At 46.2% G+C, this 23624-nt stretch overlaps 1 protein-coding gene and 1 long non-coding RNA gene across 9 annotated transcripts in view; one reads left to right on the top strand and one right to left on the bottom strand.

Annotated features, from left to right (window-relative positions):
• Positions 1–575: 575 nt before the first annotated feature.
• Positions 576–18312, top strand: AADAT (aminoadipate aminotransferase). 2 transcript variants are annotated; one of them, XM_036890929.2, is made up of 13 exons: positions 576–795; positions 1010–1178; positions 2167–2299; positions 4955–5029; positions 7976–8185; positions 9169–9234; positions 10532–10614; positions 11072–11168; positions 12394–12455; positions 12721–12785; positions 14037–14143; positions 16744–16845; positions 17754–18312. In XM_036890929.2, exons 1-13 carry the CDS (start codon positions 729–731, stop codon positions 17793–17795), a joined length of 1278 nt encoding a protein of 425 aa, XP_036746824.2. In that variant the 5' UTR covers positions 576–728; the 3' UTR covers positions 17796–18312. The 2 variants fall into 2 exon arrangements, with proteins under 2 accessions (XP_036746824.2, XP_036746825.2); XM_036890930.2 differs by lacking the exon at positions 7976–8185.
• The window catches only part of LOC118915292 (uncharacterized), a 31842-nt gene continuing 10510 nt past the window's right edge, over positions 2293–23624 (bottom strand). The window contains exons 2-5 of one of the 7 annotated variants that reach the window (XR_008997788.1): positions 16689–16949; positions 15835–15945; positions 9150–9657; positions 2293–2856 (exon numbers count right to left, since the gene is read on the bottom strand). This is a non-coding gene — a long non-coding RNA (uncharacterized LOC118915292). Of the gene's footprint in view, positions 2857–5020; positions 7611–8469; positions 9658–15834; positions 15946–16688; positions 16950–23624 lie in introns of those variants that run through there. The other 6 variants (XR_008997799.1, XR_008997795.1, XR_005026022.2 and 3 more) reach the window with 6 other exon arrangements.

Here is a 23624-nt window from a genome sequence, read left to right as displayed (position 1 = left end):
CGCTGCGAGCTGAGGGCGGGAGGGGCGGGGCTACGGCTGAGGGGCGGGAGGAAGGACGGGCCCACGACAGAGGGGTGGGTGTGAGGGCAGTGGCGGAGAGGCGGGGAGGGAGGACGCGGCCTTGAGCTGGGGGTATGGAGCGGTTGTGCCGACCACGGGCTGAGGGGCGGAGACATAGGCTGAGGACGGGGGGCGCGGCCACAGCTGAGGGACAGTGAGGCGGAGACATTGAATGAGGGGGCGGGCCACGGCTGAGGGGCAGGGGCGGGCCTTAGGGGGCGGAGCGGGAGGGCTGTGGCAGCCACGGGCAGACCGGCGAAGAGGGGCGCGGCCACGGGCCGAGGGGGCGGGAGGGGCGGTGGCCGCCGCAGGGTGACGGCGGGAGGGGCGGGGCTACGGCTGAGGAACGGGGGCGGGGCTGAGGGCCGACGGGGCGGAGCGGTAGGGTGGTGGCGGCCACGGGCTGAGGGAAGGAGGCGGGGACACGACCGAGGGGCCGGGGTGAGGGCGGGGCCACGTGTGAGGGGCGTGGGGAGGGCGGGGCCACGGCTGAGGTTTGGGAGGGCGGTGGCGGAGAGGTGGCGGAGAGGCGGCGGGCTCGGGCCTCCTTTACCGGCGGGCTCTGCGGTGGGCGGTGCGGCGGAGGTGCGTTTCCGGGCCGGCCGGGGTTCGCGCCGTTGGGCTTCCAGTCTCTCACTCCCGCAGGGGCGCAGGCATCGGTCGCAGCCATGAACTACGCGCGCTTCCTCACGGCCACGAGCGCGGCCAGAGAGCCTTCTGCCATTCGCGTCCTGAGTGAGTCCGGGGCCGAGCCCTGAGCACGCGGCAGGGAGGACGGACGGGCGGCCGGCGGCGCGGAGCTGCGCGCGGAGGAGGGCCGCGGCCCCCGTCGCTCCCGGGCCGGGGAGGGCGCCTCAGACCGGCGTCCGACCCCGGGACACGGCTCGTCGGCGGGCCTGCTGACCGGGGCGGGTCTTCAGCGCGGTGTCTTCTCTTCTGTGCCCCGCAGCGGAGATCCTGAGCAGGGCGCCGAGGTCGCTCATCTCCCTGGCCGCGGGGGCCCCGAACCCGAGCACGTTCCCCTTCCAGGCCGCCGTGGTGACCACGCACGACGGGAGGGCCGTGCGGCTGGACGGAGCGCGCATGGCGAGGGCGCTGCAGTACTCGCCCAGCGCCGGGTACGCCCGCGCGGCCGCGGCCCCCTCCCGGGGCGGTGCGCCTCCGTCGGGTCGCTGTCCTGAGCGGCGGCCTAAGGCCCGCTGATAAAGTGACCCGTGCCCTTTGTAACTGGGTGTTCGGCAGTAGGAAGGTCGGAGGAGTCTTCAAAAAGAAGCGAAGGGCAACAGGTGCACTGAACGCCTAGCGCCTCCAGTGCCCGGCAGGGGCTGCGGGGGTCGGAGGCTGCGGGCGGGCAGTGCCCCTGGAGCCTGGAATGGATGAGAGCTGGGCGGGGCAGCAGGTCAGGGGAGCGGACAAGGATCCGGGAAGCGGCGATCTTAAGGCCTGGGGACACTTTCTCGTGATTCTGTTCCCACACTACTTTCAGGCAGCCATGCAAATGCCTTGGATTAAAGTTCAGATTTCTTTAACTTCCTAAAAGCAAGCTGGAATACATATTAAAAGACTTTACTAAGCTGATCTTCTTCCAAAAATGAAGGATAATTTATAGAGGGTCTATATATTACTTTATTAAAGCCACTTCTGTGATCAGAAAGTATATTGAAATATAATACATTATATATATGAATTATATGTTATATATGTAGTATATACATGAATTATACATACAGGCTTTTCTTTCCATGATACAAAGAATTTACAGAGCCTGAACTTCAAGGTAGCGTATAGAAATTTTCCTAAAAACACAGAATCCATTATGCAGTGAGTGCTGGACTGTGAAAGAAAGAACGTAGGCTTTAGAATAAGAAAGGCATAGATTCAGATCTTAGCTCACTTAAAATCACTGGCTGATTGACTTTATGTGAATTTTGAATCTCAAAGTCTGTTGCCTTGCCTTTTAATTAGGAATATTAATATTGGCAAAAGCATGTGAAGATTTTGAACTTGAATTTATAAAGTGCCTGGTATAAAGCTACCATCTAATTACTGTCTCCTATAATTATGGTTTTCACTTCTATAAGTTTGAAAATACATTTTATGGTTTAGAATCCCAGAGCTGTTGTCCTGGCTGAAACAGTTGCAAGTAAAATTGCATAACCCTCCCAGCATCCATTACCCGGCCAGCCAAGGACAGATGGACCTGTGTGTTACGTCTGGCAGCCAAGACGGGCTCTGTAAGGTAAGGCTGAATGCAGAGGGCATCTCACCGTGATCATCAGCTATGTTTGTAAATGCACATGTCACCTCACCACGAGAGATCATGCTGTGCATGTCCTGGTAGCCTTTCTTGTCTTCACCTAGAATTCTCAACAGGAAACTAAAGACATTCACCAACCTGATTTGTCTTAAACCTACATCATGTGGTCAGTGACCCAGAGCTACCAGGCATGAAGACAGATTCCCCTGAAGGGAGTACTCAGCTCCTGCCAGAGGCTTCGTGAGCATTCCTCCTCCTCATGTGGCTCAGAGAAAGGTTCAGGTTGCATCGTGATTTATGCCTAAAACAAAATCTCAGGATGGTTTTTAAGTTTTTCAGAAGGCAGTCCTGCCACTCCTGGGATGAAATGTTACTCATTTGCACGTCTGCTTATGTACACATCTGTGCTTGCTGCTGCTTCTATCTTGGCTTGGCTTGTCCAGATCCATGTGTAATGTTTGTGTCTCTGGCTTCTCTCTGGGCTGGTTCTCATGTTCTCTCTCTCTGCAGAAAGGTGCTCAAGACAGTTTCTTCTTTATCTGCCACAATATCAGTCATATCAAGGAAGGAAAACAGCATACATGGCCACATACATCAATAGCTCACTTACATGCATATTACAGTGGTTTTAGCCGGAATATTTCACTTTGTTCTGCAGGAGAGAGATTATTTTAGGCACCCGTGCTTGTCTACATCTGTTAAACGATACTGCCTGATAACAAACAGCCCTCCTTTTCATTTACAGTATTTGACATTCTCATGTCCCCTAAGTGACATGGAAGATGTACATAATCAGGTTTTCATTTGATCATTTGACAGTACACATGCCACCCATGTACTTTGGTCCTAGGCTGCCCTGGAAAACCCAAATCAACTAGAAGCTTTTCAGAAGGGCATACTGTTTGTCATAACGTGCCAAAAGCCATAAGTACAAGGTGAATGGAACATCCAAGACCAGACTGGAAACAAAATTCAGTCTTCAGTGTCAGTTGCTAATGACAGAATTATTTGTCATGAGATGTAGGTTGTTAAGATGTCAGGAAGGAGAGGCCTGAACTGGGGATCATGAAACATCACAAAGTGAGAAAGGTTTATTCTGTGGCTTATATAAGATGTAGTCACAGCAAATCCTTTGATATAGGTTGGGAAAAATCTATCTATCATCTGGCTCTACTGATGTCAGTGAACATCATACTCTCTGCAAGATCTAAGGTCCATCAAGCCTGTCTTACCTCTAAGTGTCCTTTAATGTCCACCTCCCCATCCTCTCTGGAACACTCCTCTCTGGTTCTCTCAGCACCACATTGGCCCACTTGCCCAGCTTCCTTTGCAGTGTCCTCTACACAGCCATGAGTTACCAGCATTCGAGGCTCAGTCCTTGAACGTCCCCCCTTAATCTGTGCTTCCCCTGGGTGCCTCCATTCACAGCCGTGTGATCGGTCCCAGGCAGTGACTCTCAGGCTCCTGCCAAATGCATTTATCCATCTGGAGCCCTCACGGAGTGTTTCAGAGGCACGTCCAACCAAAGCACCCATCTCCCTCAAAAACGGGCGCTTCTGGTTCTGTGTCTCGGTGAATGGCGTGGCGTCCCATCTCCGGTTCCATAGCCAGAGTCTAGGTGTCGTCCCGGGCCCTCCTCTTCCTCACTCCTCCAGAGCCCACGATCATGTTCCGGTGGATTCGATTTCCTGAACGCCTCTCAGTTCTCTCCAATCCCACCACCATCACCCTCGCCCAGACTATGCTCATCTGTCCCCCGGACTGCACAAAAACTCCCCAAACACTCCGAAGAACTTCCAAGACTTCCCACACATCTCCTCTCATTCCCTCCTGTCAGAGCCCAAAGGATCCCAGCGTGCACCTGTGACACCGTGACCGCCCCTCCCCAGCCCCCCCAAAACTCTTCCCGGCCCCACAGGTGTACGTGACATGGCATGGCCTCTGCCCACTCCTCTTCACACTCCACTGCAGGCCACAAGGTTCTCTCAGTTCCTCAGAATGTGTCTGTTCTCACCTCCAATGCCAACTCTTCGCTTCCTCAGGGAAGCCTTCCAGGAACGCCCAAGTCCCCCCACAATGAGCTCTCATGACATCATGTTTACGCTTGGTAGTGCCCATCACTGTTTTTAGAGATACATTTACTTGAGTAATTATTTGATTAGGGTCTAGCTCACAGCAGACTGGTAGCTCCACCGGGCAAGAGCCATGTTATTATGCTCTTCCTTATGCTCTCCATGCCATACAGAGGCCTGGCTTAACAGTAAATGGTTACTCAGTTTTCAGAGGGAATAAAAGGAAAAAGTGAATTTTAGGAGCCAAAGCAGTTATGTTATTTCTTACCCTAGAACAGAGGTAGCAGACTATTTTGAGAGCCGAATGCAACCCAAATCTGGCCCTCATCTGACCTTTAAATCGAGCTTTGTTGAAAGTTAGCCAGACCCTTTGTTTTACATATTGCCTGTGGCTGTTTTCTCACTATAGAGGCAGGAAAGAGCAGTTGGCACAAAATATGTATCATTTGGCGCTTTACAGAAAATTTGCCAACTCCTACTCCAGAATCCTAGTGGGCTCAAATTAAAAGGGGTTCTCAGAATGGAAACAGTGCTATCCAAGCTAACCTGTGCTTCTTTCCATTAGGTATTTGAAATGATCATTGATCCTGGAGATAATGTCCTCCTAAGTGAACCTGTTTATTCAGGAATACTTCAAATTGTGAGTACACATTTTTAGAAAAGGCAACTCTAAATAAATAAGAAGAAAGCATTGTACCTTTTAGAATTACCTGTCCACTGAAAAATAAAATGGCATCTTTCATCTGTAAACAGGAGAATCTTAAATGATATATGCAATATATATTAAATATACCCTCTTTATACATTTCATTTTACAAAATCTAAATGTATAGGTGATAAAATGAGATTGTGCAAAATTATGTCCTGTGTTCTTAATATTTCACTTAAAATGAGACTTTATTTACAAAAACTTATTTTTTCATTACCATCTTTATTACCATATGCCTAAATATAATCGTGTTATGTGTCAACTTAATATAGCTGTAAACTGATAGGATATAATTAGGACTTTCCTCTCCAGTGTTAAATTAATGGGACCATAGCCTCCAGACTGAGGAAGCTGATATCTGGCTCTGCTGTGCGCCAGTCAGAACACACTGCTGAGAGAATTGGGTGTGTCTGAAGCACAGTAATTTAGGATAGATACATACACAAACTGGAGTACAATCAGACAAGAATAATCCAAGTGACTAGGGGATTGGAAACCATGCCATATGATAAACCAGTATAGGAACTACGACTGTTTTCCCCAATAAGGGAAGGTTACACAGAGACATGACGATTGTCCCCGGATATATAAAAGTTGGCCATGGATTTATTTGTGCATGTCCTTAGGCTGACAGAACTGGAACCAAAGGGCGGAAACTACAGGCAAACAATTTCAGCTCAATGTAAGAACTTTCTAACTGTGAGCCTTACCTGACTCCCTAAGGAGGTGGGAGTTTGTCCCTCACTGCCTGTCATTAAGGAGGTGAACTTACTCCTGATTGACTTCTAACAGAGATGTTGGAAAAGTGGTTCTAGCTTAGAGTAGGGAAATTAAGTGAAGTGACCTTTATGCTTTATTGATTCCAACTTCAGGGATTATCTTTTTTTTTTTTTTTCCCAAATTTAATGTTATCTTTTTAAAAGTCAATATAAAAAGCAATTATAAATTTGAAGATTGGCTTTTCTATTTCTGCAAAAACAGCTACTGGAATTTTGATAGGGATTGTGTAAAATATGTAGATTGCTTTTGTAGTGTTGACAGCTGAACAGTATCAGGCTTCTAAATGATGAATAGGTGATGTCTTTTCCATTTATTTGGGTCTTCTTTAATTTTTTTTCAGCAATGGTTTGTAGTATTTAATGTCTAAGTCTTTCACCTCTTTTATTAGCTTTATTCCCCCAGATATTTTATTCTTTTGGTTGCTATTATAAATGGAATTATTTTCTTAATTTCCTTTTCAGATTGTTCATTTTAATATAAATTTTATCACTCCTTATAAGTATTGAGAAAACATACCTTTCCTTAAAACTGGCCGCCAATCTTCAAATTTATAAGGGATTGCAAGGGGCCCAAACAGCCAACATAATCTTGAAAAAGAACAAAGTTGGAGGACTCCCCCTTCCCAAGTTCACAACGAACTTCAAAGCTACAGTAATCAAAACAGTGTGGTATTGGCATAAGGACAGATATAGAATGTAGAATAGCATTCAAAGTCCAGAAATAAACCCATACATCTGTGGTCAATTGACTTTGACAAGGGAACCAAACCGTTCAATACAGAAAGAAGTCTCATCAACAAATACTTGGTTAATGGATTCTAATTATCAGTTATTTTTTTTAAGTCCTTACATATGGCTATATATGTAAAACCCACAAATGTTTTCACATACCCAAACAGAAACTGTGCCAAGCTCTGAGGAAACATGCTCATCAGTAATGTGTGTTTCATGGCCCAATATTAATTTGTATTTCATGGTAGATGTGTTTTTCTCACTAAGTACCGTTAAGTTTGTCTTAAGTTTGTCTGGATTATTTCTGCTTAGTACATAACTCTGTATTCGAGTGCTAAAAAGAGTGTGGCTTATCCTTTGAAAACTTTTTTTTCTGAGAACATCACTTAATTACTGTTATTTTTTAACTTCTAATTTTTTTCTTTGTGTTGATCCAAGAATAAGAGTCCACAAGATTTTACAAAATTATGTCTATAAGCAAGGCCGCTACTTGGCCATTTCAGCCTTAGCGATTGGTCAAATATGGAAATTCTTCCTTACCCCTTGGTGAACTGCTGCCCCAGTCCCCCCTGGGGCCCCGTCACTGCCCTGGCTCACCTGGCCTCTCCCCTGACACCACCCTGAGCCTCCCAGGGTACAGTCACCGCTGGTGGGGCAGGGGCCCCCGGGCGCTGTTCCAGCCCGCCGCTCTCTCTGATGTACCCATGCTATACTACTGGTTACATACTTTGGATATCACGTCTCCTTAAAACTACTTTATGTATTAGTGTAATAGATGTTTCATATCCTTTATTTAAAAAAATTCATTACTAACCATCTAGTTTATGAATCACTTATATTATGAAGATAATTCAGTCAGAAGACGCTCAGCTATGCCATGTAGCCAACGACCCCAGGGTCTCGGTTTCTCACGCCCACTGTGGGGCGGCCGCAGCCCTGGTCCACACCATTGTCCTCTCCACCCAAGGCGACAGAAGCAGCCTCTCTGGAACGGGTCCAGTCTTAGAGCAGAGGGAAGACCGACAGAGAGAGAACCACAAGCTGGATTTTAAAGCTGCTTTTCAGGGAACAACACATCACTTCTCACAATTTATTGGCCAGAGCAGGACACACGGCCAAGCCTGACAGATAAGAGCAGGAAGCATGATCGTTCCTCTGGCAGCTGCTGGGATATTTTTGAAGGATAATGGGATCTACCGCAGGGCAGTGACAGAATTAGAACGTGCAACCTCAGCCCTCTAGAGTGTAGAGCCGGGAGCACGTTTGTATGTTTAAAGGTGCAAATGGTCACATCTCAGGTAGTGTAAGAAGAACCAGTGACACACGTATTTTGTGATCCCGTCGTCTTTTCATTTGTGCTCAACAGCTGAAACCCCTGGGCTGCAATATCATCAGTGTTTCCAGTGACGAACACGGGATTATCCCAGACTCCCTCCAAGAAATACTGTCCAGATGGAAGCCAGAAGATTCAAAGGACCCCGGGAGAAATACCCCCAAGCTTCTCTACACCGTCCCGAACGGGAACAACCCCACCGGAAACTCGTTAACGGCCGACCGCAAAAAGGCGATCTACGAGGTGCCCGCAGTCCGAGGCGCGGCCGCCGGCTCCGCCCCTGGTCCCTGCGGCTTCTTGGGGGGCCCCGCGCGCGCGCCTGTCTTAGTAGCCTCTTAGGAGGAGATGATCCTTAATAAAGGGAAGTCCTCATGTCAAGTGTCTTAACAAGTTTAAACATAAGGAATTACTACATCCTTTGCTAACTGTGAGATTTTTCTTTTCCTTTAATTGGTATTTTCATTAAAAAAATAGCGTTTTTGCCCTGATGTTAAATTTTCTGAGGTTACTTAATATCTGACCCCAAGTTTGATTTTCATTATATTTTTATTTTCAACTTTCCTCTTTCCTACTCCCTGTCATTTCAGGTTACAAAGAAATTATTTTTTAAAATAAGAGGCAAGCTCCCTTTGTAAGGTCTCTTCTGGGTACCTGACTATGACGCCTAGCTTCTCACCACAAACAGTCTTTAAAAAGTAGCAAACACATATTGAGCAATACAGAAACTTTTGAAAAGACTAATGTCCCTTTGGTAAAGTCGCTTTTACTTACGTAACTATGCTCCTTAGCCAATCACTACAAATAGCTTTTAAAAACACATACCAAACCCATGTTAAACTATATAGAATTTGATCATGTGTGGTGGAATCATAAGATTCCAAACAGTTCCTTTCACTCACTATATATCCTTTTTTCCAAAAGTTTGTCCTGGTCTTTTTCACCCATTCCTCAGCTCTGTCCTGAGTGTTCTTATTCACACCCTCCCCCTAGACAGCCTCGCCCAGTTCTGTGGCTGTAAATGCCAGTCTGTATGATGGCAGTGCCTCTTCCTGAACGCCGGGCGTGTGCGGGCAGTTCTCTGTCCGGCCCCCGTCCGTCTCACAGGCACGCCAGCACTCCTGGGTCTGTGCAGCCCCACCCAACCAGTACAAAGGATTCTGAGTCCCAGTGGTTTTCACTTTAATTATCTCCTAAGAAATGAACTTACTGTTTTAACTTTTCTTCAGGTCGCAAGAAAATACGATTTCCTCATAGTAGAAGATGATCCTTACTACTTTCTCCAGTTCACCAAGGTGAGTGCTGACAGGAGCGCCCGGCACTGTTAGAAGGGCAGCTGCAGGTTACGGCGCTGACCAGATTCCAGCCTGGCTCTGCGTCAGTGATCCGCCTTCTCACTGAAGTTAAATAAATGACTGTGAATTTGCTACCACTTCAGTCTTCAGTGTTTCAGTTTTACCACGGGGTTAGTACCTCGCGCCTCTGGTAGTGCTGCCCCTTCCCGAAGCTACTTACTTCTAAAACAGCAGCCAGCGCTGTGGGCCACGGCCTTGGGCGAACGGAGTGAGCAGGACGGACGGTCTTCTTGGATCTGTCCTAGCTCCGGGCTCCTGCAACACCCCGGGATGGGGTGTGGGTTTCCTCCGGGGCACCGGCTAGAGCCCTTGGTGGCGGCTGACTGGGATGATGTCCAGGGTGATCCGGAAGCGGTGCCCGAGCTGAAGGAGAACATGATGTGTGCTCAGTGCGTGGCGTCCCTTACAGACCTGGGAGAAGGCGTTCCTAAGTACGCCAGCATTTGCCATCCTGTCGTTTAGGGCCTAGATCTTAGCTGCAGAATAATGGGTTTTTAGATTATTTTTCTATGTATGATGCCACTTTTCACAATTGCTGTTTCCTAGTAGGCAGTAGTATTATTGGAAAAGGCTCCCAAGGCCTGATTCCTCAAAATCAAACACTGTCTCTGTTTGTTCTCAGGACAGCAGAGGTACTTGGCTTCAGTCCCCCCCTTTAAATCTATTGCAAACAAACAGAAACGGGATTTTTTTCCTTCGGTTCACCTGGTTATCTTATCTACCCACCTCTCCCCTACCCTCAACAGGACATGATACCCTTTCTTGTATGCATCTATTTTTGAAGTAAATATTGAATCTTTCAGATTGACTAAATTTCTCATCTTTTTTTCATCTTTCCATTTGTTCTGAGGATCAGCATTCTGTCTCTAACCAATCCTGAGTGCTGCTGGCCCTCTTCATTTTGCTCTAATATAAACTAGTTTTTCTTGAATCTTTCCTCATAATCTGTCAATCTTGGATCTCAACCCTTGAAGCAAGAAGGGTCTACTGAGGCATATTGAGTGAATGTGTAAACCCTTCTGTGTGTTGCTGGTAGAAAAGCCATGAAGATAGGCAGATACTAATAAAGAGAACATGCATCTCTGTCCCTTAGTCCATTTTAAAAGTTGAGATTAAGGCAACAGAAGATGGCTGCATTTCTGTTACTCAATCTATGTCTTCTGCATCCTCTACAGGAAGTAATTATATACTCATTAGCAGAATTCTCAAACCAACAGTTGTTTTTTCCCATTTCAAGCCCTGGGCCCCAACATTTCTTTCCATGGACATTGATGGACGTGTCATCAGAGCTGACTCCTTCTCTAAAGTCCTCTCCTCGGGGTAAGGCGCCTCATCTCTGACTTAAGCCTCAATCTAAAAGAGAGAGAGATTGTACCTGAGTACCTTGTAGCCCAAACAACTCATCCAAGATGCTTGCATTCCACTTGCCTTAAAACACCAGTTCAGTCATCAATGTTAATCCAGGCCTTCTGTCCCATTATTCATCTCCAGCAATCAAAGGCACTTGGGCATTGACCTACACTTGTAGTGGGACTGGTCATGTTTTTGTTTCATATATGAAAGAACCTATTTAGAAATGCTTGGACTTGCATTATATTTTAAATGCACACTTGAACTTAAATATGAATTCTAAATAACAGGTGGTTGGTTTTTTTAGAATATTTTAATTGTCTGGGTCCATTTGTCCCATCATAACTGTCTTCCTAATGAAGCTGGTCAGTGACATATATTAGTGTTTATACAGAATTGGTACTATGCCTTTTCTCTTCTTGTGTAGGCTGAGAATTGGGTTCATAACTGGTCCAAAACCCTTGATAGAGAGAGTTGTTTTACACACACAAGTTTCAACAATGCATGCCAGCACTTTCTCACAGGTAAGGTCAATTTAGGAAATAGGAGTTTTTAAAAATTGGATCAGAATAGAAAATAGATGTTGTTAAGGAAGACTGAGTTAGGGTGGCACGGAGGGAAATAAACATCAAATCTCTAGTTCGAGTATTGTACTGAATTAGGAGACCAGATGCTGCCCACATCCTCTCTAAAACACAAACAAGGATTGACTTAACCTAAACTGGTGTCATTTTGCAGAGAATGCCAAACTCCTCAAGAGGTAGGGCATCTTCCTCACCTTGTACCACCAGCATGTAGCCAGGAACTCCACAAAAACTTTGTTGAACTGAACAGGACGGATGCTGGTATTCCACTTGCCTTAAAACACCAATCTGGTCATTAATATTAGCCCAGGATGGAACTGGGCTTGGTGAAGTAATACAACTTCAGCTTCCTTGTCTTAGAATCTATGATGAGAAGTCATCGCTTGCCTTCATGGCCTATGTCCTAGCCTCTCAACAGGACACTGGTCGGGATGTGTTTTAACTAAAATAAAGTTAATATGGAAGAATGTATAAATTTCCTCACAAGCTTTGAGAAATCATTAGATATGTTCCCAGTGCAATCTTGAGAATCAAATCTTAAGGACAGATTTTTGCTACTTAAGATTTCAAAATGAACAGACAAGCTTATTCAGAACAGGTCACTTGTTGGATACTTTACATTCCATGTTTTATCCACATTTTCCCACATTTTTCATATCTGTTACCAGTAAAACTTCACAATAAGCTTCATTTATCACATTTAGAACTTTGATTTTAGATAGTTACTTAATGTATTCAGAGACTTTACTATGTAACTACTGTATGTCGTTTATACTTAGAGAGGCAGTATGCGTGGCACTTAGCAGCGTAGATCTGTAGCTGACAGACTTGATGCAGGCTGTGCGGCCAGATGTGTGACCTCAGGGACGATCACTCAGTCCTTTTGCCTCTCAGTGTCTCACCAGTAAAATAGAATTATAGCCTGCCTAGCAAAGTTATTACAAAGATTAAGCTAGCTGAAATAAATTACCACATTACAATAGTTTCTGGCACATAGCAAGTACTATATAAATAGTTGTTATTGTCATTGTTATTAACATTTATTTTAAATCACTGTGTAAAGCTCGATTCAGATTGCTGTATCTTCTTATAGTGGTTTACACATTTTTGCTTTCACATTTTAGAGGCTGAACCATGACATTTGCTATTGTCTTATCTCTTTCAGGTTCTGGTATCAGAGCTTCTACACCAATGGGGAGAAGAGGGTTTCCTGGCTCATGTAGAGAGGTATTGTGTTTTAGTTTCCTTATTTTACTTAGAAAGGGACTTCCCTGTGTTAATTTTCATTTTTTAATTATTCCACAATAAGAGAAAAAAACACGATGGTAACAAGTTTACCACCAGACAAGTCAGACAAATACACTCTATTCCCTTATCAAGCATTCAACATTTTAATCAAGAGAGAACAGAGATTCTTCAAGACTGGTCTCCAAAGCCTCTTAGTTTCTGCCGTCGCTGCACTAAACACATCCTTCCTGCTGTTTTCTTCTAGAGTGACTGAATTCTATAGGGCCCAGAAGGATGCGCTGCTGGCAGCTGCAGACAGATGGTTAAGTGGTGAGTGCAATGTACGTCCTGTCCGGTGAGAAACACCAACACCCACATGAGTGGGTGATAAACACTGGGCAGTATGATAATTCTGGGGAAAGAAACGAGTCCAGGAGCGTTCTTGTCAAGACAGCGTTACCTGTGAATAATCCCAGAGGTAAGAGTCCGCAGCCCTGGCCCTGTCCTCCTGCTCTGTGTTACCTGTCTGCTGCAAGGCAGCTGTGCTTTCAAGGAGAAAAAGACCAAGTAGTCTAAAAACCAACTGGCATTAACTTGAGTTAAATGACATCTGTACTCAAAAGTTTTAGAGTTATTTCAAAATTTCCCCTAAATAGATTAGGAATTGTCAAGCAATATACTCCTTTTCTAACCAGACTGTATAAAGACAGAATGGCTTCATCTAAGGCAGATCTCTCATTACAGTTTACTTGCTTTCTAATCATTAACCTCATTTATCTAATATATGTTGCTAATTTGATGGGAGGATGGTTTGATTTAATTTCCTATTAAGAAAGTCAAATGAATTCATGGCTTTAACTGTATCATTAAAAATGCATTTGGTATGAACAGTAGTAAACAAAAAATATCAATTCCTTGTTTCTGTCATATCTTGTTTCCTATAAAGTCCTAATAAATGCAGAATTGTCTTTTGATAAGAATACATTTTGTACAGTGGAGTTGAAGACAAAGTTTTAATCAACAGTAAATTAAAAAAAAAAAAGAATAAGAAAATCACAATCATTATCCTCCTTAATTTCTCTATCCTGATGTTCAGTGGAACACAAAGTCTGTAAATGCACCTGGAATTCTTAAATTTTAAGTACTTCTTTTTATAATCAATTACATTCTGATAAAAATGCTAATCCATCAGACTGCTAAACTGTTACATAAATGATAGGATTTATTGAAACACCAGAACCATGTAGGAGCTGAAAAATCCTGTTCTGACGTTGACATGGGCTCAGGTTTGGGTCCAAGGGGAGCAGACCGGGGCCGGGTTTCTCCCACTCCCCTCAGACTGGCCAAGCTGTAAGTACACACGCGCGTTTCCCTCCCTCCCTCCACCTCTCACGCACTTCTTGAAATAAAACTAGAATGTCAGTTTTCAGGACTCATAGAAGTATATGTTTTTCAAATGCTGTCATTGAAGGAACTTTTTTGAAAATACTAGTTTACAGTTACAGATTATGTCATTAAGTAATATATTTGATGTGTCATAAAAGGCTACGGGAGATATGTATTCTCTTCTTTTGTTTGTAGGTTTGGCAGAATGGCACGTTCCTACTGCTGGAATGTTTTTGTGGGTTAAAATTAAGGGCATCAGTGATGTAAAACAACTGATTGAAGAAAAAGCCATTAAAAAAGAGGTAAAAAGGGGGAAGGAAGTTACACTTGTTCTTTAAAGTACTTTCTTAAGTAAAAATGGACAGAGATGTTTATCACTGCCTACCACACAAACTCATGTTTTAAATTAATATATGAAATTTTTGAGTTAAAATATTACTCTTCCGGTCCAGATTAGTGGAAATACAGTCATTCACCTAGGCTACCAGTTATTTAATAACTAAGAGCACAGTCTCCCAAGCCACATTCTGGAGGCTTGGATCCCAGCCCACCCCTTAATGGGGACGTAAAGTGGGATAAGTAACTCTCCCTTTTTCTGTAAAATAGAAATAATAAGAATCCCTCCCTCATAAGGTTACTTTGGTGATTAAATGAGTTAATATTGTATGAAGCACTTAGACTAATACCTGGCACATAGGAAATGCTTGGTATGTATTTCCATCTGTATTTGAAAAAGGGTTTTTTTCCCCCGATGATGAAAGTAAAGCATACTCATGGTAGCAAACTTGGAAAATGCATAAAAATGTAACAAAATAATTGTAAATAGCCCATAATGCCACCACCCAGCTTTTGTGGCCATTTGTGGTGTATTTTCTTGAAGAGCTTGTGTCTATCTAGTATTTAGCTGTGTAATTATTTTACATGGTTAACATGACACAGAAAGTTGGTGTCCTGCTTTCTTCATTTAAAATCGGCCTTCAAGGGTATCTACTAGATTCTTTTCTCCTTTTGTCCTCAAGTCGTAAGTCTTAGATACAGTTCAGGGACATTGATTACCCTGATAAATCTAAATATTGTCATTTGTAGCTTTCATTTACCAAGTAAATTATCCTTTCTCCATTAGTTACGTCCTTTGTCATGTTTGTCAGTCTTTTGTAAACACTAAGATCAGTTTCCAGGTTCAGTCTGTCTTGAAGCAGTAAGTACAGAAGAGCAGACTGTGTGGGTGTAGGCGAAGCTCCGCACCCGTGCCCGAGGCGAGGGGCCGGGGGTCGGGAGAGCCATGTGCTGAGGCCAGACCTGGACACTGACTGCCCGGACTTGGGTGCTGGCCCCCTACCCTGGGAAAGTCACCCACTCTCTCTGACCATCATACTTGAGTGCAGGCAGGCCTCCCGCTTCATTAATTGTTCTAATCCTAGTAACCCTACATAGTAGGTATTTAGTAAACACCAAACTGACTTATTCCAAAAAAACTATTTTAGTATAATAAATCAATTTTATGTTTTAAATGCTTTTCTGTCGATGTCATTATCATCAAGAGCATTTGGTAAGTGGCTGTTTTTATGTATCTCTGAGCTAAGTACTAAAGATACTGTAATTTTTTCAGTCTTCTCCATTTATCCCATATATCCTGTTGCTTGTACTTTTACTTCTAAATCATCTGCAGCTTCATCACCACATCTGCCGCCCCGGTTGGGTCCTCTGGTGAAGAGGCCATTTCCAACCCCTCCTGTCACAGCCCCCTGCTCACAGTACACCCGACCTTCCCACTATCCTGGGAGCGTGACGGCTTCCATTTTTTTGTAATCAGGACCCAAAGACCCACCTTCTGCCTTGACATCTTTTCCCCAGAGCACCCCAGACCGTTTCACGCCCAGCTCATCTTACTTCAGCAGGCAGTGCCCAGGTCTACGCCATGTACTGACGAGCGGTTACCAATGCTTCTGAATATCTCAAGACTCAACCCAATGCAAGTCTATTTCCAACTCACATAAAATTTTCAAAGGTGTGACCTACAGGTGCCTCTGCTCCAAGCACGACTGAGAGCCTGGTTCCTTCCATCGTGCTGTTCTTCAGTCTTCCACACACGGGTTCCATGTGGCTACAAAATGGAAAGAGCACGATGGAGCACACATGAGGTGACCTCTAGGCCTAGACATAGCACGTGCGACCCTCACCCTTTGGTGGTCATGTGGCCACAGGTAACGAGGAAGAATCTGGGGCCAGAGTATGTCTGTGTGCCCAGGACCCAGAGGACGTGGGGCTCGAGCCAGTGGGCCCTCCACCACAGTGGTCACCAGGAGCGGCAGTGTCCCCACCCTCCGCCGTGACACACTTAATAGCTTAATCTGTTTACTTGTTACACGTTTTACCGCCTTTCATTTCTCCAAGTGGACCAATTTCACTCCAGCCTCAGGCCTTTACACTCTGTACCTTCTCCCTAAAATATTCTTCCCCCACTTCCTGCTTGGTCAGCACCTACTTATCTATGGAGTCCCATCTTAAAAGTCATGCCCAATTTTGGTGACTTAAAAATGGTATCTCATTGTTTGAACTTATATTGTATTTCTATTTAGGCTAAACATTTGTTCGTGTTTATTGCCGTTTCTCTTTCCTTTTTAAGCTGTCCTTGGCCCGTCAAAGCCAGAATGTCAGTGTCCTCGGTTTCTGTGCATTCTCTGCATACAGAGCAGGACAGCATTTGTGGTGCTCGCTGTAAACGGTCTCCCAGTTTCTGCACTTTTGTTTACTGTGTGACATACAGTATTTTTATGTAAATTCATTTTTATCTTACAATTTGTCTTAAAACTAAAAAAGCTTTCCCCACTCTGAGATTAGGTTTACCTATATTTTCTTTTAGTTTCCCTTTAATGGTAACTGATTTTCCGTAAACTCTCAGATACTAATAGCTCCTGGGAACGTCTTCTACACCGACAGCTCGGCACCCAGCCCTTACTTCAGAGCGTCCTTCTCCTCGGCGTCTCCAGAACAGATGGGCCAGGTGAGCACCATACTCAGTTCAGACTAACGGGACTATCACGTCTGTTTCTTGGTGCAGCTGTTCATTTTGTGAATTACAGCATTCTTTAATGTCTCCTTGGGTTTCTAAAAAAAAACATATTAGTTGAAAAGTCATGAATCATCATTAGAAGACCCATTTTAATGGCAGTAAATAGGCAAACGCACGACACCAAGTTGGGGTCAGATTTCACCGTCTCCGTGAATAGTTTTCAGGCCATTGAACAGCGCTGGCCGATCACGGGCGTGGTATGCAGAAAACCTCCTCCTCCCCTCAGGAAGCTAACGTGAGCGGGAAGTACACACGCATGACAGCCGTCTCTTTCTCTGGAGAAAACCTATCATAGAGTAATACTCTTAGTGTAGGTTCAGCCAACACAGCAAACCAGAGACGAGCTCCTAAGGACTGTGTGTCTGGAGCCCGAACAGCACAAGGTGAACACTGGGAAGAGCTTACACGCCTCCCTGCAGACGGACTGGCCCTGGGAGGGTCTCTGCCCTTCATTTACCTGCTTTCTCATGTCACTGCATGTTTCTCCTGAGTTAGCACTGCTTCTGTGTATGAATAGAGTTGCGCAGTTGAAATTACAGAATGTAGGTGCAGGTGAGAGATTATATGAAAAAATAAAATGTTTGTATTGTGGGGAAAACAGGAAATGATGTTCTTGGAGGCTGTAAGAATGAAAAGTCATCCTGGGGATCTGGTGTACTTACACCTGCACGTGCCAGGGGACACTGGCAGCGTCCTGCCTCGGCCAGGCTGGTGTTAGACCTGACTGCTCATCGCCGCAGCTCAGCCTAAGGGGGAGGTTCTCACTCGGTTATGGCAGGCTTTTCCCAAGCAGCATCCTGATTTCATTATGTCTTATCTTTATCTTTTTTCTGTTTTAGGCCTTCCAGAGATTAGCCCAACTTATAAAAGAATCTTTATGAAGATATTAAACTTTTCATAGAACCCATGAATTTTTCCCATAAAGTATTTCTATGTTTTAGCAGAAAGAAATGATCATTTTGGTGTTAGACCTACAGCTCGGATTTCACCAAACATGTCATATCTGTAGTAATCAAGGCAACCTTTAAAGTGCCCTTAAGTCCATCAGAATGCCAAAATATATTTATAATCCATTTATACCTTTTGATAAATTTTCAACCTGCAAAAAATTATTTTTACCCTGGATTTTATTGTAAAGAATTCTGTAGTTACTTTATAATTTTCCATAGATTTTCTATGAAAATTTTACAGTAAATCATCTTGAAAATGTACAAAAATAAATACAAAATAGTATATAGTGGGAACTTTTTCTATTTTTAGGAAAGTTTAATGAATGCTTACTGCAAAAATTGTTAGAATTTGACCATTAAGAAGGATTTTCACTGGGAGTACCATAGACATTATGTTATGCCATAGAAATCCCTGTAAAATAAAATTCTGAAACTAAACTTACATAAAGATATCAGACTCATTAATTCTAAGTAAAGAAGAGAGACCCAGGACTTAGAAAAATCTACTACATTGCATTTTCAGAATATTACACAATTTACAGAAGCACATTCTTTTTTCTTACTATTAAGGTATCACTGATATACAATCTTATGAGGGGTCCACACGAGCAACACTGAGGTCACAACACTCGCCCTTATTACCGAGTCCCCCCAGCCCCACCACAGTCACTGTCCCTCGGCGCAGTAGGAGGTACAGAAGTACAATCCTAACAGTATGTGATTCAGACTTCCTACACCCCTTTGAAGTGCCTAGAACATGCTTCGTCATGACTTTTTCCCACCTTATAAGATCTTTATTTTTCCCATCTGATTATAAAATATATACTCAAGTAAAAGGAATAAAATAAAAGCCACCCGCCATCCCACCCCCTGTGATGACTGCTGCCAACATTCATCATCCGTCCTTCTCCGTGTCCTTCTGTGCATATAATACCTGTGATGTGTGACAGAGCAGGACCTCGTCATGACAGAGCCTCGTAAATGCCTCGTATTCATTTGATTTGCTCGGTAATAAATTACCAGTGTTCCGACGGTAATTGTAAAACTGAAAGTTTCTTTAAAGAATTAGGAAGTTTATGTCGCTGTCATTCCATCCTTTGTGTATATAAACATTTCCATCATAGCTATTATTTTCCAGGCATCTGTGTGAGATGTTATACATCTTCCAGCAGAAAAGCTATGTCCATATATTTAACCAATACTTATCGAATGCCCATATTTCCAGGCAGTTCTCAGTGTTTGTGATTCATCAGTGAATAAACATCTTTGTTGTTACGGGGCTGACATTCTAGCATGATAAACATAGTAAACAGGTACCTTGCACACTCTCTTAGGAGGTCAAAGGGCCGCGGGTGGGGCTGGCCGAAGAGGGTGGGGACCCTGGGAAGGCCGCGCTGCGGTTTAGAGAGCGTGGCCTACGCCTCTGCGACGCTGGGCCGAGACCCACAGAGGGAGCTGGCCGCACGGTGCCTGGGGGGCGGCACGGCCCCAGAGCGGGTGCGAGCCTCCTCTGCCCAGGCATGGCCGGCGGACACGTGGCTGCAGCCGGGCAAACAGGAGGGAGAGCGTCGGCGGGAGGCCAGTGGCCAGAGGTCTCCTTGTCCCCCAAGGGCTTCGGCCTCCCCTCGGAGAGCGGCGGGCGCCTAGGGTGACGTCTGCTTTGCTGACCCAACATCCACGGGGCGTGGCAAGTAGCAGGGGGCGAGGCTGGGCTGGAGGCGGCACCTGGGGGTCACCTGCAGGCGCCTTCCAAGCCTTTGGCCCGAGTGCCCACCACCCAGAGCGAAGCGCGGGAGGAGAACCAGAAGCAAACCATCGGGGACAGGCCGCAGGGAAGCGGGGCGAGCCGGCCGGGGTGGGGAGCCCGGGGCTGGGAGGCCGTGGGGACCCGGCCGGGGTGGGGGGCCCGGGGCTGGGAGGCCGTGGGGACCCAGCCGGGGTGGGGGGCCCGGGGCTGGGAGGCCGTGGGGACCCGGCCAAAGGCAGCGCCGGGAGCTGGGAGGCAGGGTGGGACGGATTCAAGAGGGAACCGGGGAAAAGAAACTGCTCACGGCTGCGAACCGCCTGGGGACGTGCATGGAGACACCAGCAGGCGTATCTCGGTCACAAGATGACAGGCGCGGCTTTGTCTCCCCTGCCTTTTTACTATGAGCTGAAATAAACACGGACTCCTTCTATAATAAGTAAAGATGGAATGATGGACATCCCTCTCTGAACACTTCATCCACCGGCCTGCCCTGAGCTCCAAGGGGCTCAGGCCTCAGAAACGGGGACAGACGCCCATTCCCGGGTGTCAGCCTGTTCCCACACATGGCGACAGCCCCCCGCCACCCCAAGGAGCACGTACATGCTGGTCCCGAACTCCAGCTGCCACACAGTTTGAAATTAAATGGTATCCTGACACCTTGAAAATTTTCAATAATTAAAACAGATGTTTACAGAACACTTTCCATGTGGCAAGAACTAGCTAAACACTGCATTTAAACAGATGAGGAGATTGCCAAATGCCTAATTTACACTGTGAGCACTTTACTCAAGACAGCCAGAGACCCTCCCTGTCAACTTGACTGACGAAGCTTGTAACACCTAAATGGTGAGAAAGAACCCTTGGGCTACGCAGCTGCGAAGCTCCATGATAGCCAGGAGAGCCACCTTGTCACCAGGGCTAAATCAGGACATTTTTGAGCACAGCTTCTAGGCAGGGGCTCTGGGTCTTCAGTTGCCAGCCTCTCGCCCGGTAATTAACTTTACTGAACTAATACCCCTCTTGCTCTTCTTTACTGAGGTAATAATAATGATGATCCCCTCTTTCTAGCAAATACAAAGTTAGGTTTAATGAGCACAGGCTGATTGACAGATGAGTAAAGCTGGAGACGCTTCAGATGTTTGGAGGACCCCCAGGGGCATTCCTCTCTGGCATCCAGATGATTTCTGTCATCTTAATGGTGGTGCATTACATTTCTAGTCCCTAGGACTGCAAAGTCTGTCTGCCAATAAAGGAGGTCTTCAAAGTACAAAAGGGGGAAAAAAGATTCAAATGAGGTGCAGGTCCTATTGTTACATGTAGGTGAATCTTCCAGCTATGATGGATGTGGGTAGTAGACGCTTACAAGGCCAGTGACAAGAGTGAAGCTAAGTGCTTTTCATGCATTACTTAATTTAATGCCAAAAACAACTGGAAGCAGAATTATTAGCCCTATTTCACAATTGAGGAGACTGAGATTCTGAGATGGCTTGAGGTATGGCTGACCCCAGGGCCGGGCTCAGGGCAGCCACAGGCTGGGACCCCAGAAGAGGACACAGCAGACGACCAGTCACAGTGCTCAGAAAAAAAGAAGGAGCAAAAGAGTAAAATTCTGCAGGGAGTTTAGCAGCACGTGGGGACCTCTCATCTACAGATGGAGTCTTGGCACACACAGAAAGAAACTTAATTGATCTTAGACTATATCAGACTCAGAAATATACAGCCATAGATTTGTAATGGTCATCAAGGGAAAGAATAAATGTGAAAGGCTTGTAGGAACGAAAACTGTTAGAAAGTTCAAGCTTCAATAATTTGTGACAACCTAGGAAATCTGAAAGGTCTGTATGTAGACGGGCTTCAAATTTTACCATATTCCTGGGCTGTTATGAAAAGTGTCTATTTGAAATGTAAAATGAAGTAACAAGTCTCGACCAGCAGGTGGCAGGCTTACCTCAGTATGATTTCTTCAACAGCTGGCAGAAAGGACTACAGCAAATGTTTGATTCTGACGTTAAAAAATACAAATGTACCTCGTATTTAGCAGTGATTATGAATGTAATATTATTTAATCATGCTTTGTCCCGCAGTGTCATGACTAATGTTAACTAAAATTGCTCGTGCCATTAACAAGGCATACAAGATATTACATGTAGGTATTAAGTAAATTCATCAAGACATTTCTGCACACTAGATACAAAGTATAATTGTAGACCATCCCTAGACATAGTGGGGAGAAAGTAATGTATTTAAGTGTTGATTTTCCCTTTAAGATATTTAATATATTTTGTCTTCCTATGTGAGACCTATATTGCATACTCCTGAAACTTTCATTTAATTCTTTAAAGTTTTAAAAATGTTTTTATTCATTCTAGAGAAACAATAAAATGTATTTTTAACTTTGAGAAAGTTAGTCTGTAGTTGCAATTTTCACAATATTGAAAAGTATTATTTCACACACTATTCAAAATTAAAATGGCAAACCCCAATGGATAATTATGGTTAATTTGTTTACTTTCAAAATACTTCCTGAGTCTAATACACATTTTTCTTTACTGACCTTCTTTACACTGGGACAACCTCTGGCTTCGCTCAGGACTGTGGTAAGTCAATAAGCATGCGCCGCCCTGCAGTGTGTGGGTTCTAAGGAGGAAAAGAGAAGGCCCCTGCTTCAAGCACACAGCCTTGTCAGAGAGGCAAAACCAGTCGAGTCTTAAGGTCTGGGGAACTCGCTAAAACCCCGAAATACATGGTCGCACACACATTCCCAACGCAGTGCAGCATGGCAGCCGCCTTGACTTTGGGGTGAGGCAGGGTCAGCGAGGCACCATTAGCTCAGTTAGTTTCTCAGGACCCCCTCCTCGACAGCCCACCCCCACGCCGCCCCCCAGCCACTCTTCAAAATTCAGGTCATTAAAACTTGTGTATCGGAAAAGTTTCGTGTGCCAACCAAGTATCAGAGTTCCTTTTAATAACAGAGCTGGAACACTCTTAACTACAAACGCCGGGAGTCCATACATGCACGGCGGGGTCACAGGTGCTGTGCGCACTTCAAACGCCAGGTAATAAAAGCTCAGGGGGCAGAACAGACCAAGGTACTGAAGGCTGGGGTGCAGGTCACAAGGGCAGAGTGCGGCGGGGTGCTGGGGGGGCCGTCGACGGGGGCTTCCTGACGGTGGCGACGGAGCCCCGGCCGGGACGGTGGGTGGGGGCTCAGGGGGACGAGGGAAGCCGCTGGGATTGAGGGAGAGCCGTGCGGGGCGTAAAGGGAACTTGATCTGCATGGAACGAATGGAGGGCCCTCTACGAATCAGTGTGTAAAACGCCACGCCCTTTTCTGCCCACTGACCTCACGTGCGAAGCAAGAGGGTGGAATCCAGCGACGTTCCAGGGCCCTTCGGAGCTAAGCCTCGCGGGCTGGGGACCCCCACGCCAGCCGCGCCGAGAGGGCCTAACCGGGTCCCCGCGGAGCTCGCCTGACGTGCTGGCCCCAGGGGCCCGGGAACGTGGCCCGATTCGGAACAGGGTGCTCGCGGGCGTGATGGGGTAGGCGGGATGGGGGTCACCGCCCCGCGAAGGGGCGGCGGGAGGCCGGGAGGCGCCCGGGGCAGGGCCTTCCCGGGCCCCCGGAGGGCGCGGGCCCGCGGACACCCTGAGCTGGGGCCGCAGCCCCGGGAACCACGACCCGGGTGTGTGGTCAAGCCGCCACCCTCGCGGACGAACGGCACCACCCGCATCCGCCACCGACGGCTCCTGCGCACGCCCAGCGAGGGCCTGCGGGCGGACTCGGCGCAGCCGTCACCCTGCAGACCGGGGGGCCGCGGCCGCGGGCACAGGCCGCACCGGGGCAGAGGTCCGGGGAAACCCTCGTCCGCGATCTAGAGCGAGGGCGGCTGCCGGCGGAGGCCCGCGGGACGGCGGCAGGGCCCGGGCCGCCCTGCAGGCCACGTCCCCGCTCGGCCGGCCTCCGCCCGCCTGGAACGGCGCCCCCGGAAGGGCGAGCGGGAGCCGGGCACCGT

Source organism: Manis pentadactyla, chromosome 1 (genome assembly GCF_030020395.1).
Source record: "Manis pentadactyla isolate mManPen7 chromosome 1, mManPen7.hap1, whole genome shotgun sequence".
Taxonomy (NCBI): domain Eukaryota; kingdom Metazoa; phylum Chordata; class Mammalia; order Pholidota; family Manidae; genus Manis; species Manis pentadactyla.
The sequence above is the reverse complement of the archived record's forward strand: the minus strand, read 5'-3'. Positions and strand labels throughout refer to the sequence as shown.

Bases quoted from the DNA above. Each gene is read 5' to 3' on its own strand.
- AADAT (XM_036890929.2), top strand. From the start codon at position 729: ATGAACTACGCGCGCTTCCTCACGGCCACGAGCGCGGCCAGAGAGCCT. The intron at 1,179-2,166 runs GTACGCCCGCGC...TTTATGGTTTAG, and splicing joins CAGTACTCGCCCAGCGCCGG to AATCCCAGAGCTGTTGTCCT. The intron at 10,615-11,071 runs GTAAGGCGCCTC...CTTCTTGTGTAG, and splicing joins TCTAAAGTCCTCTCCTCGGG to GCTGAGAATTGGGTTCATAA.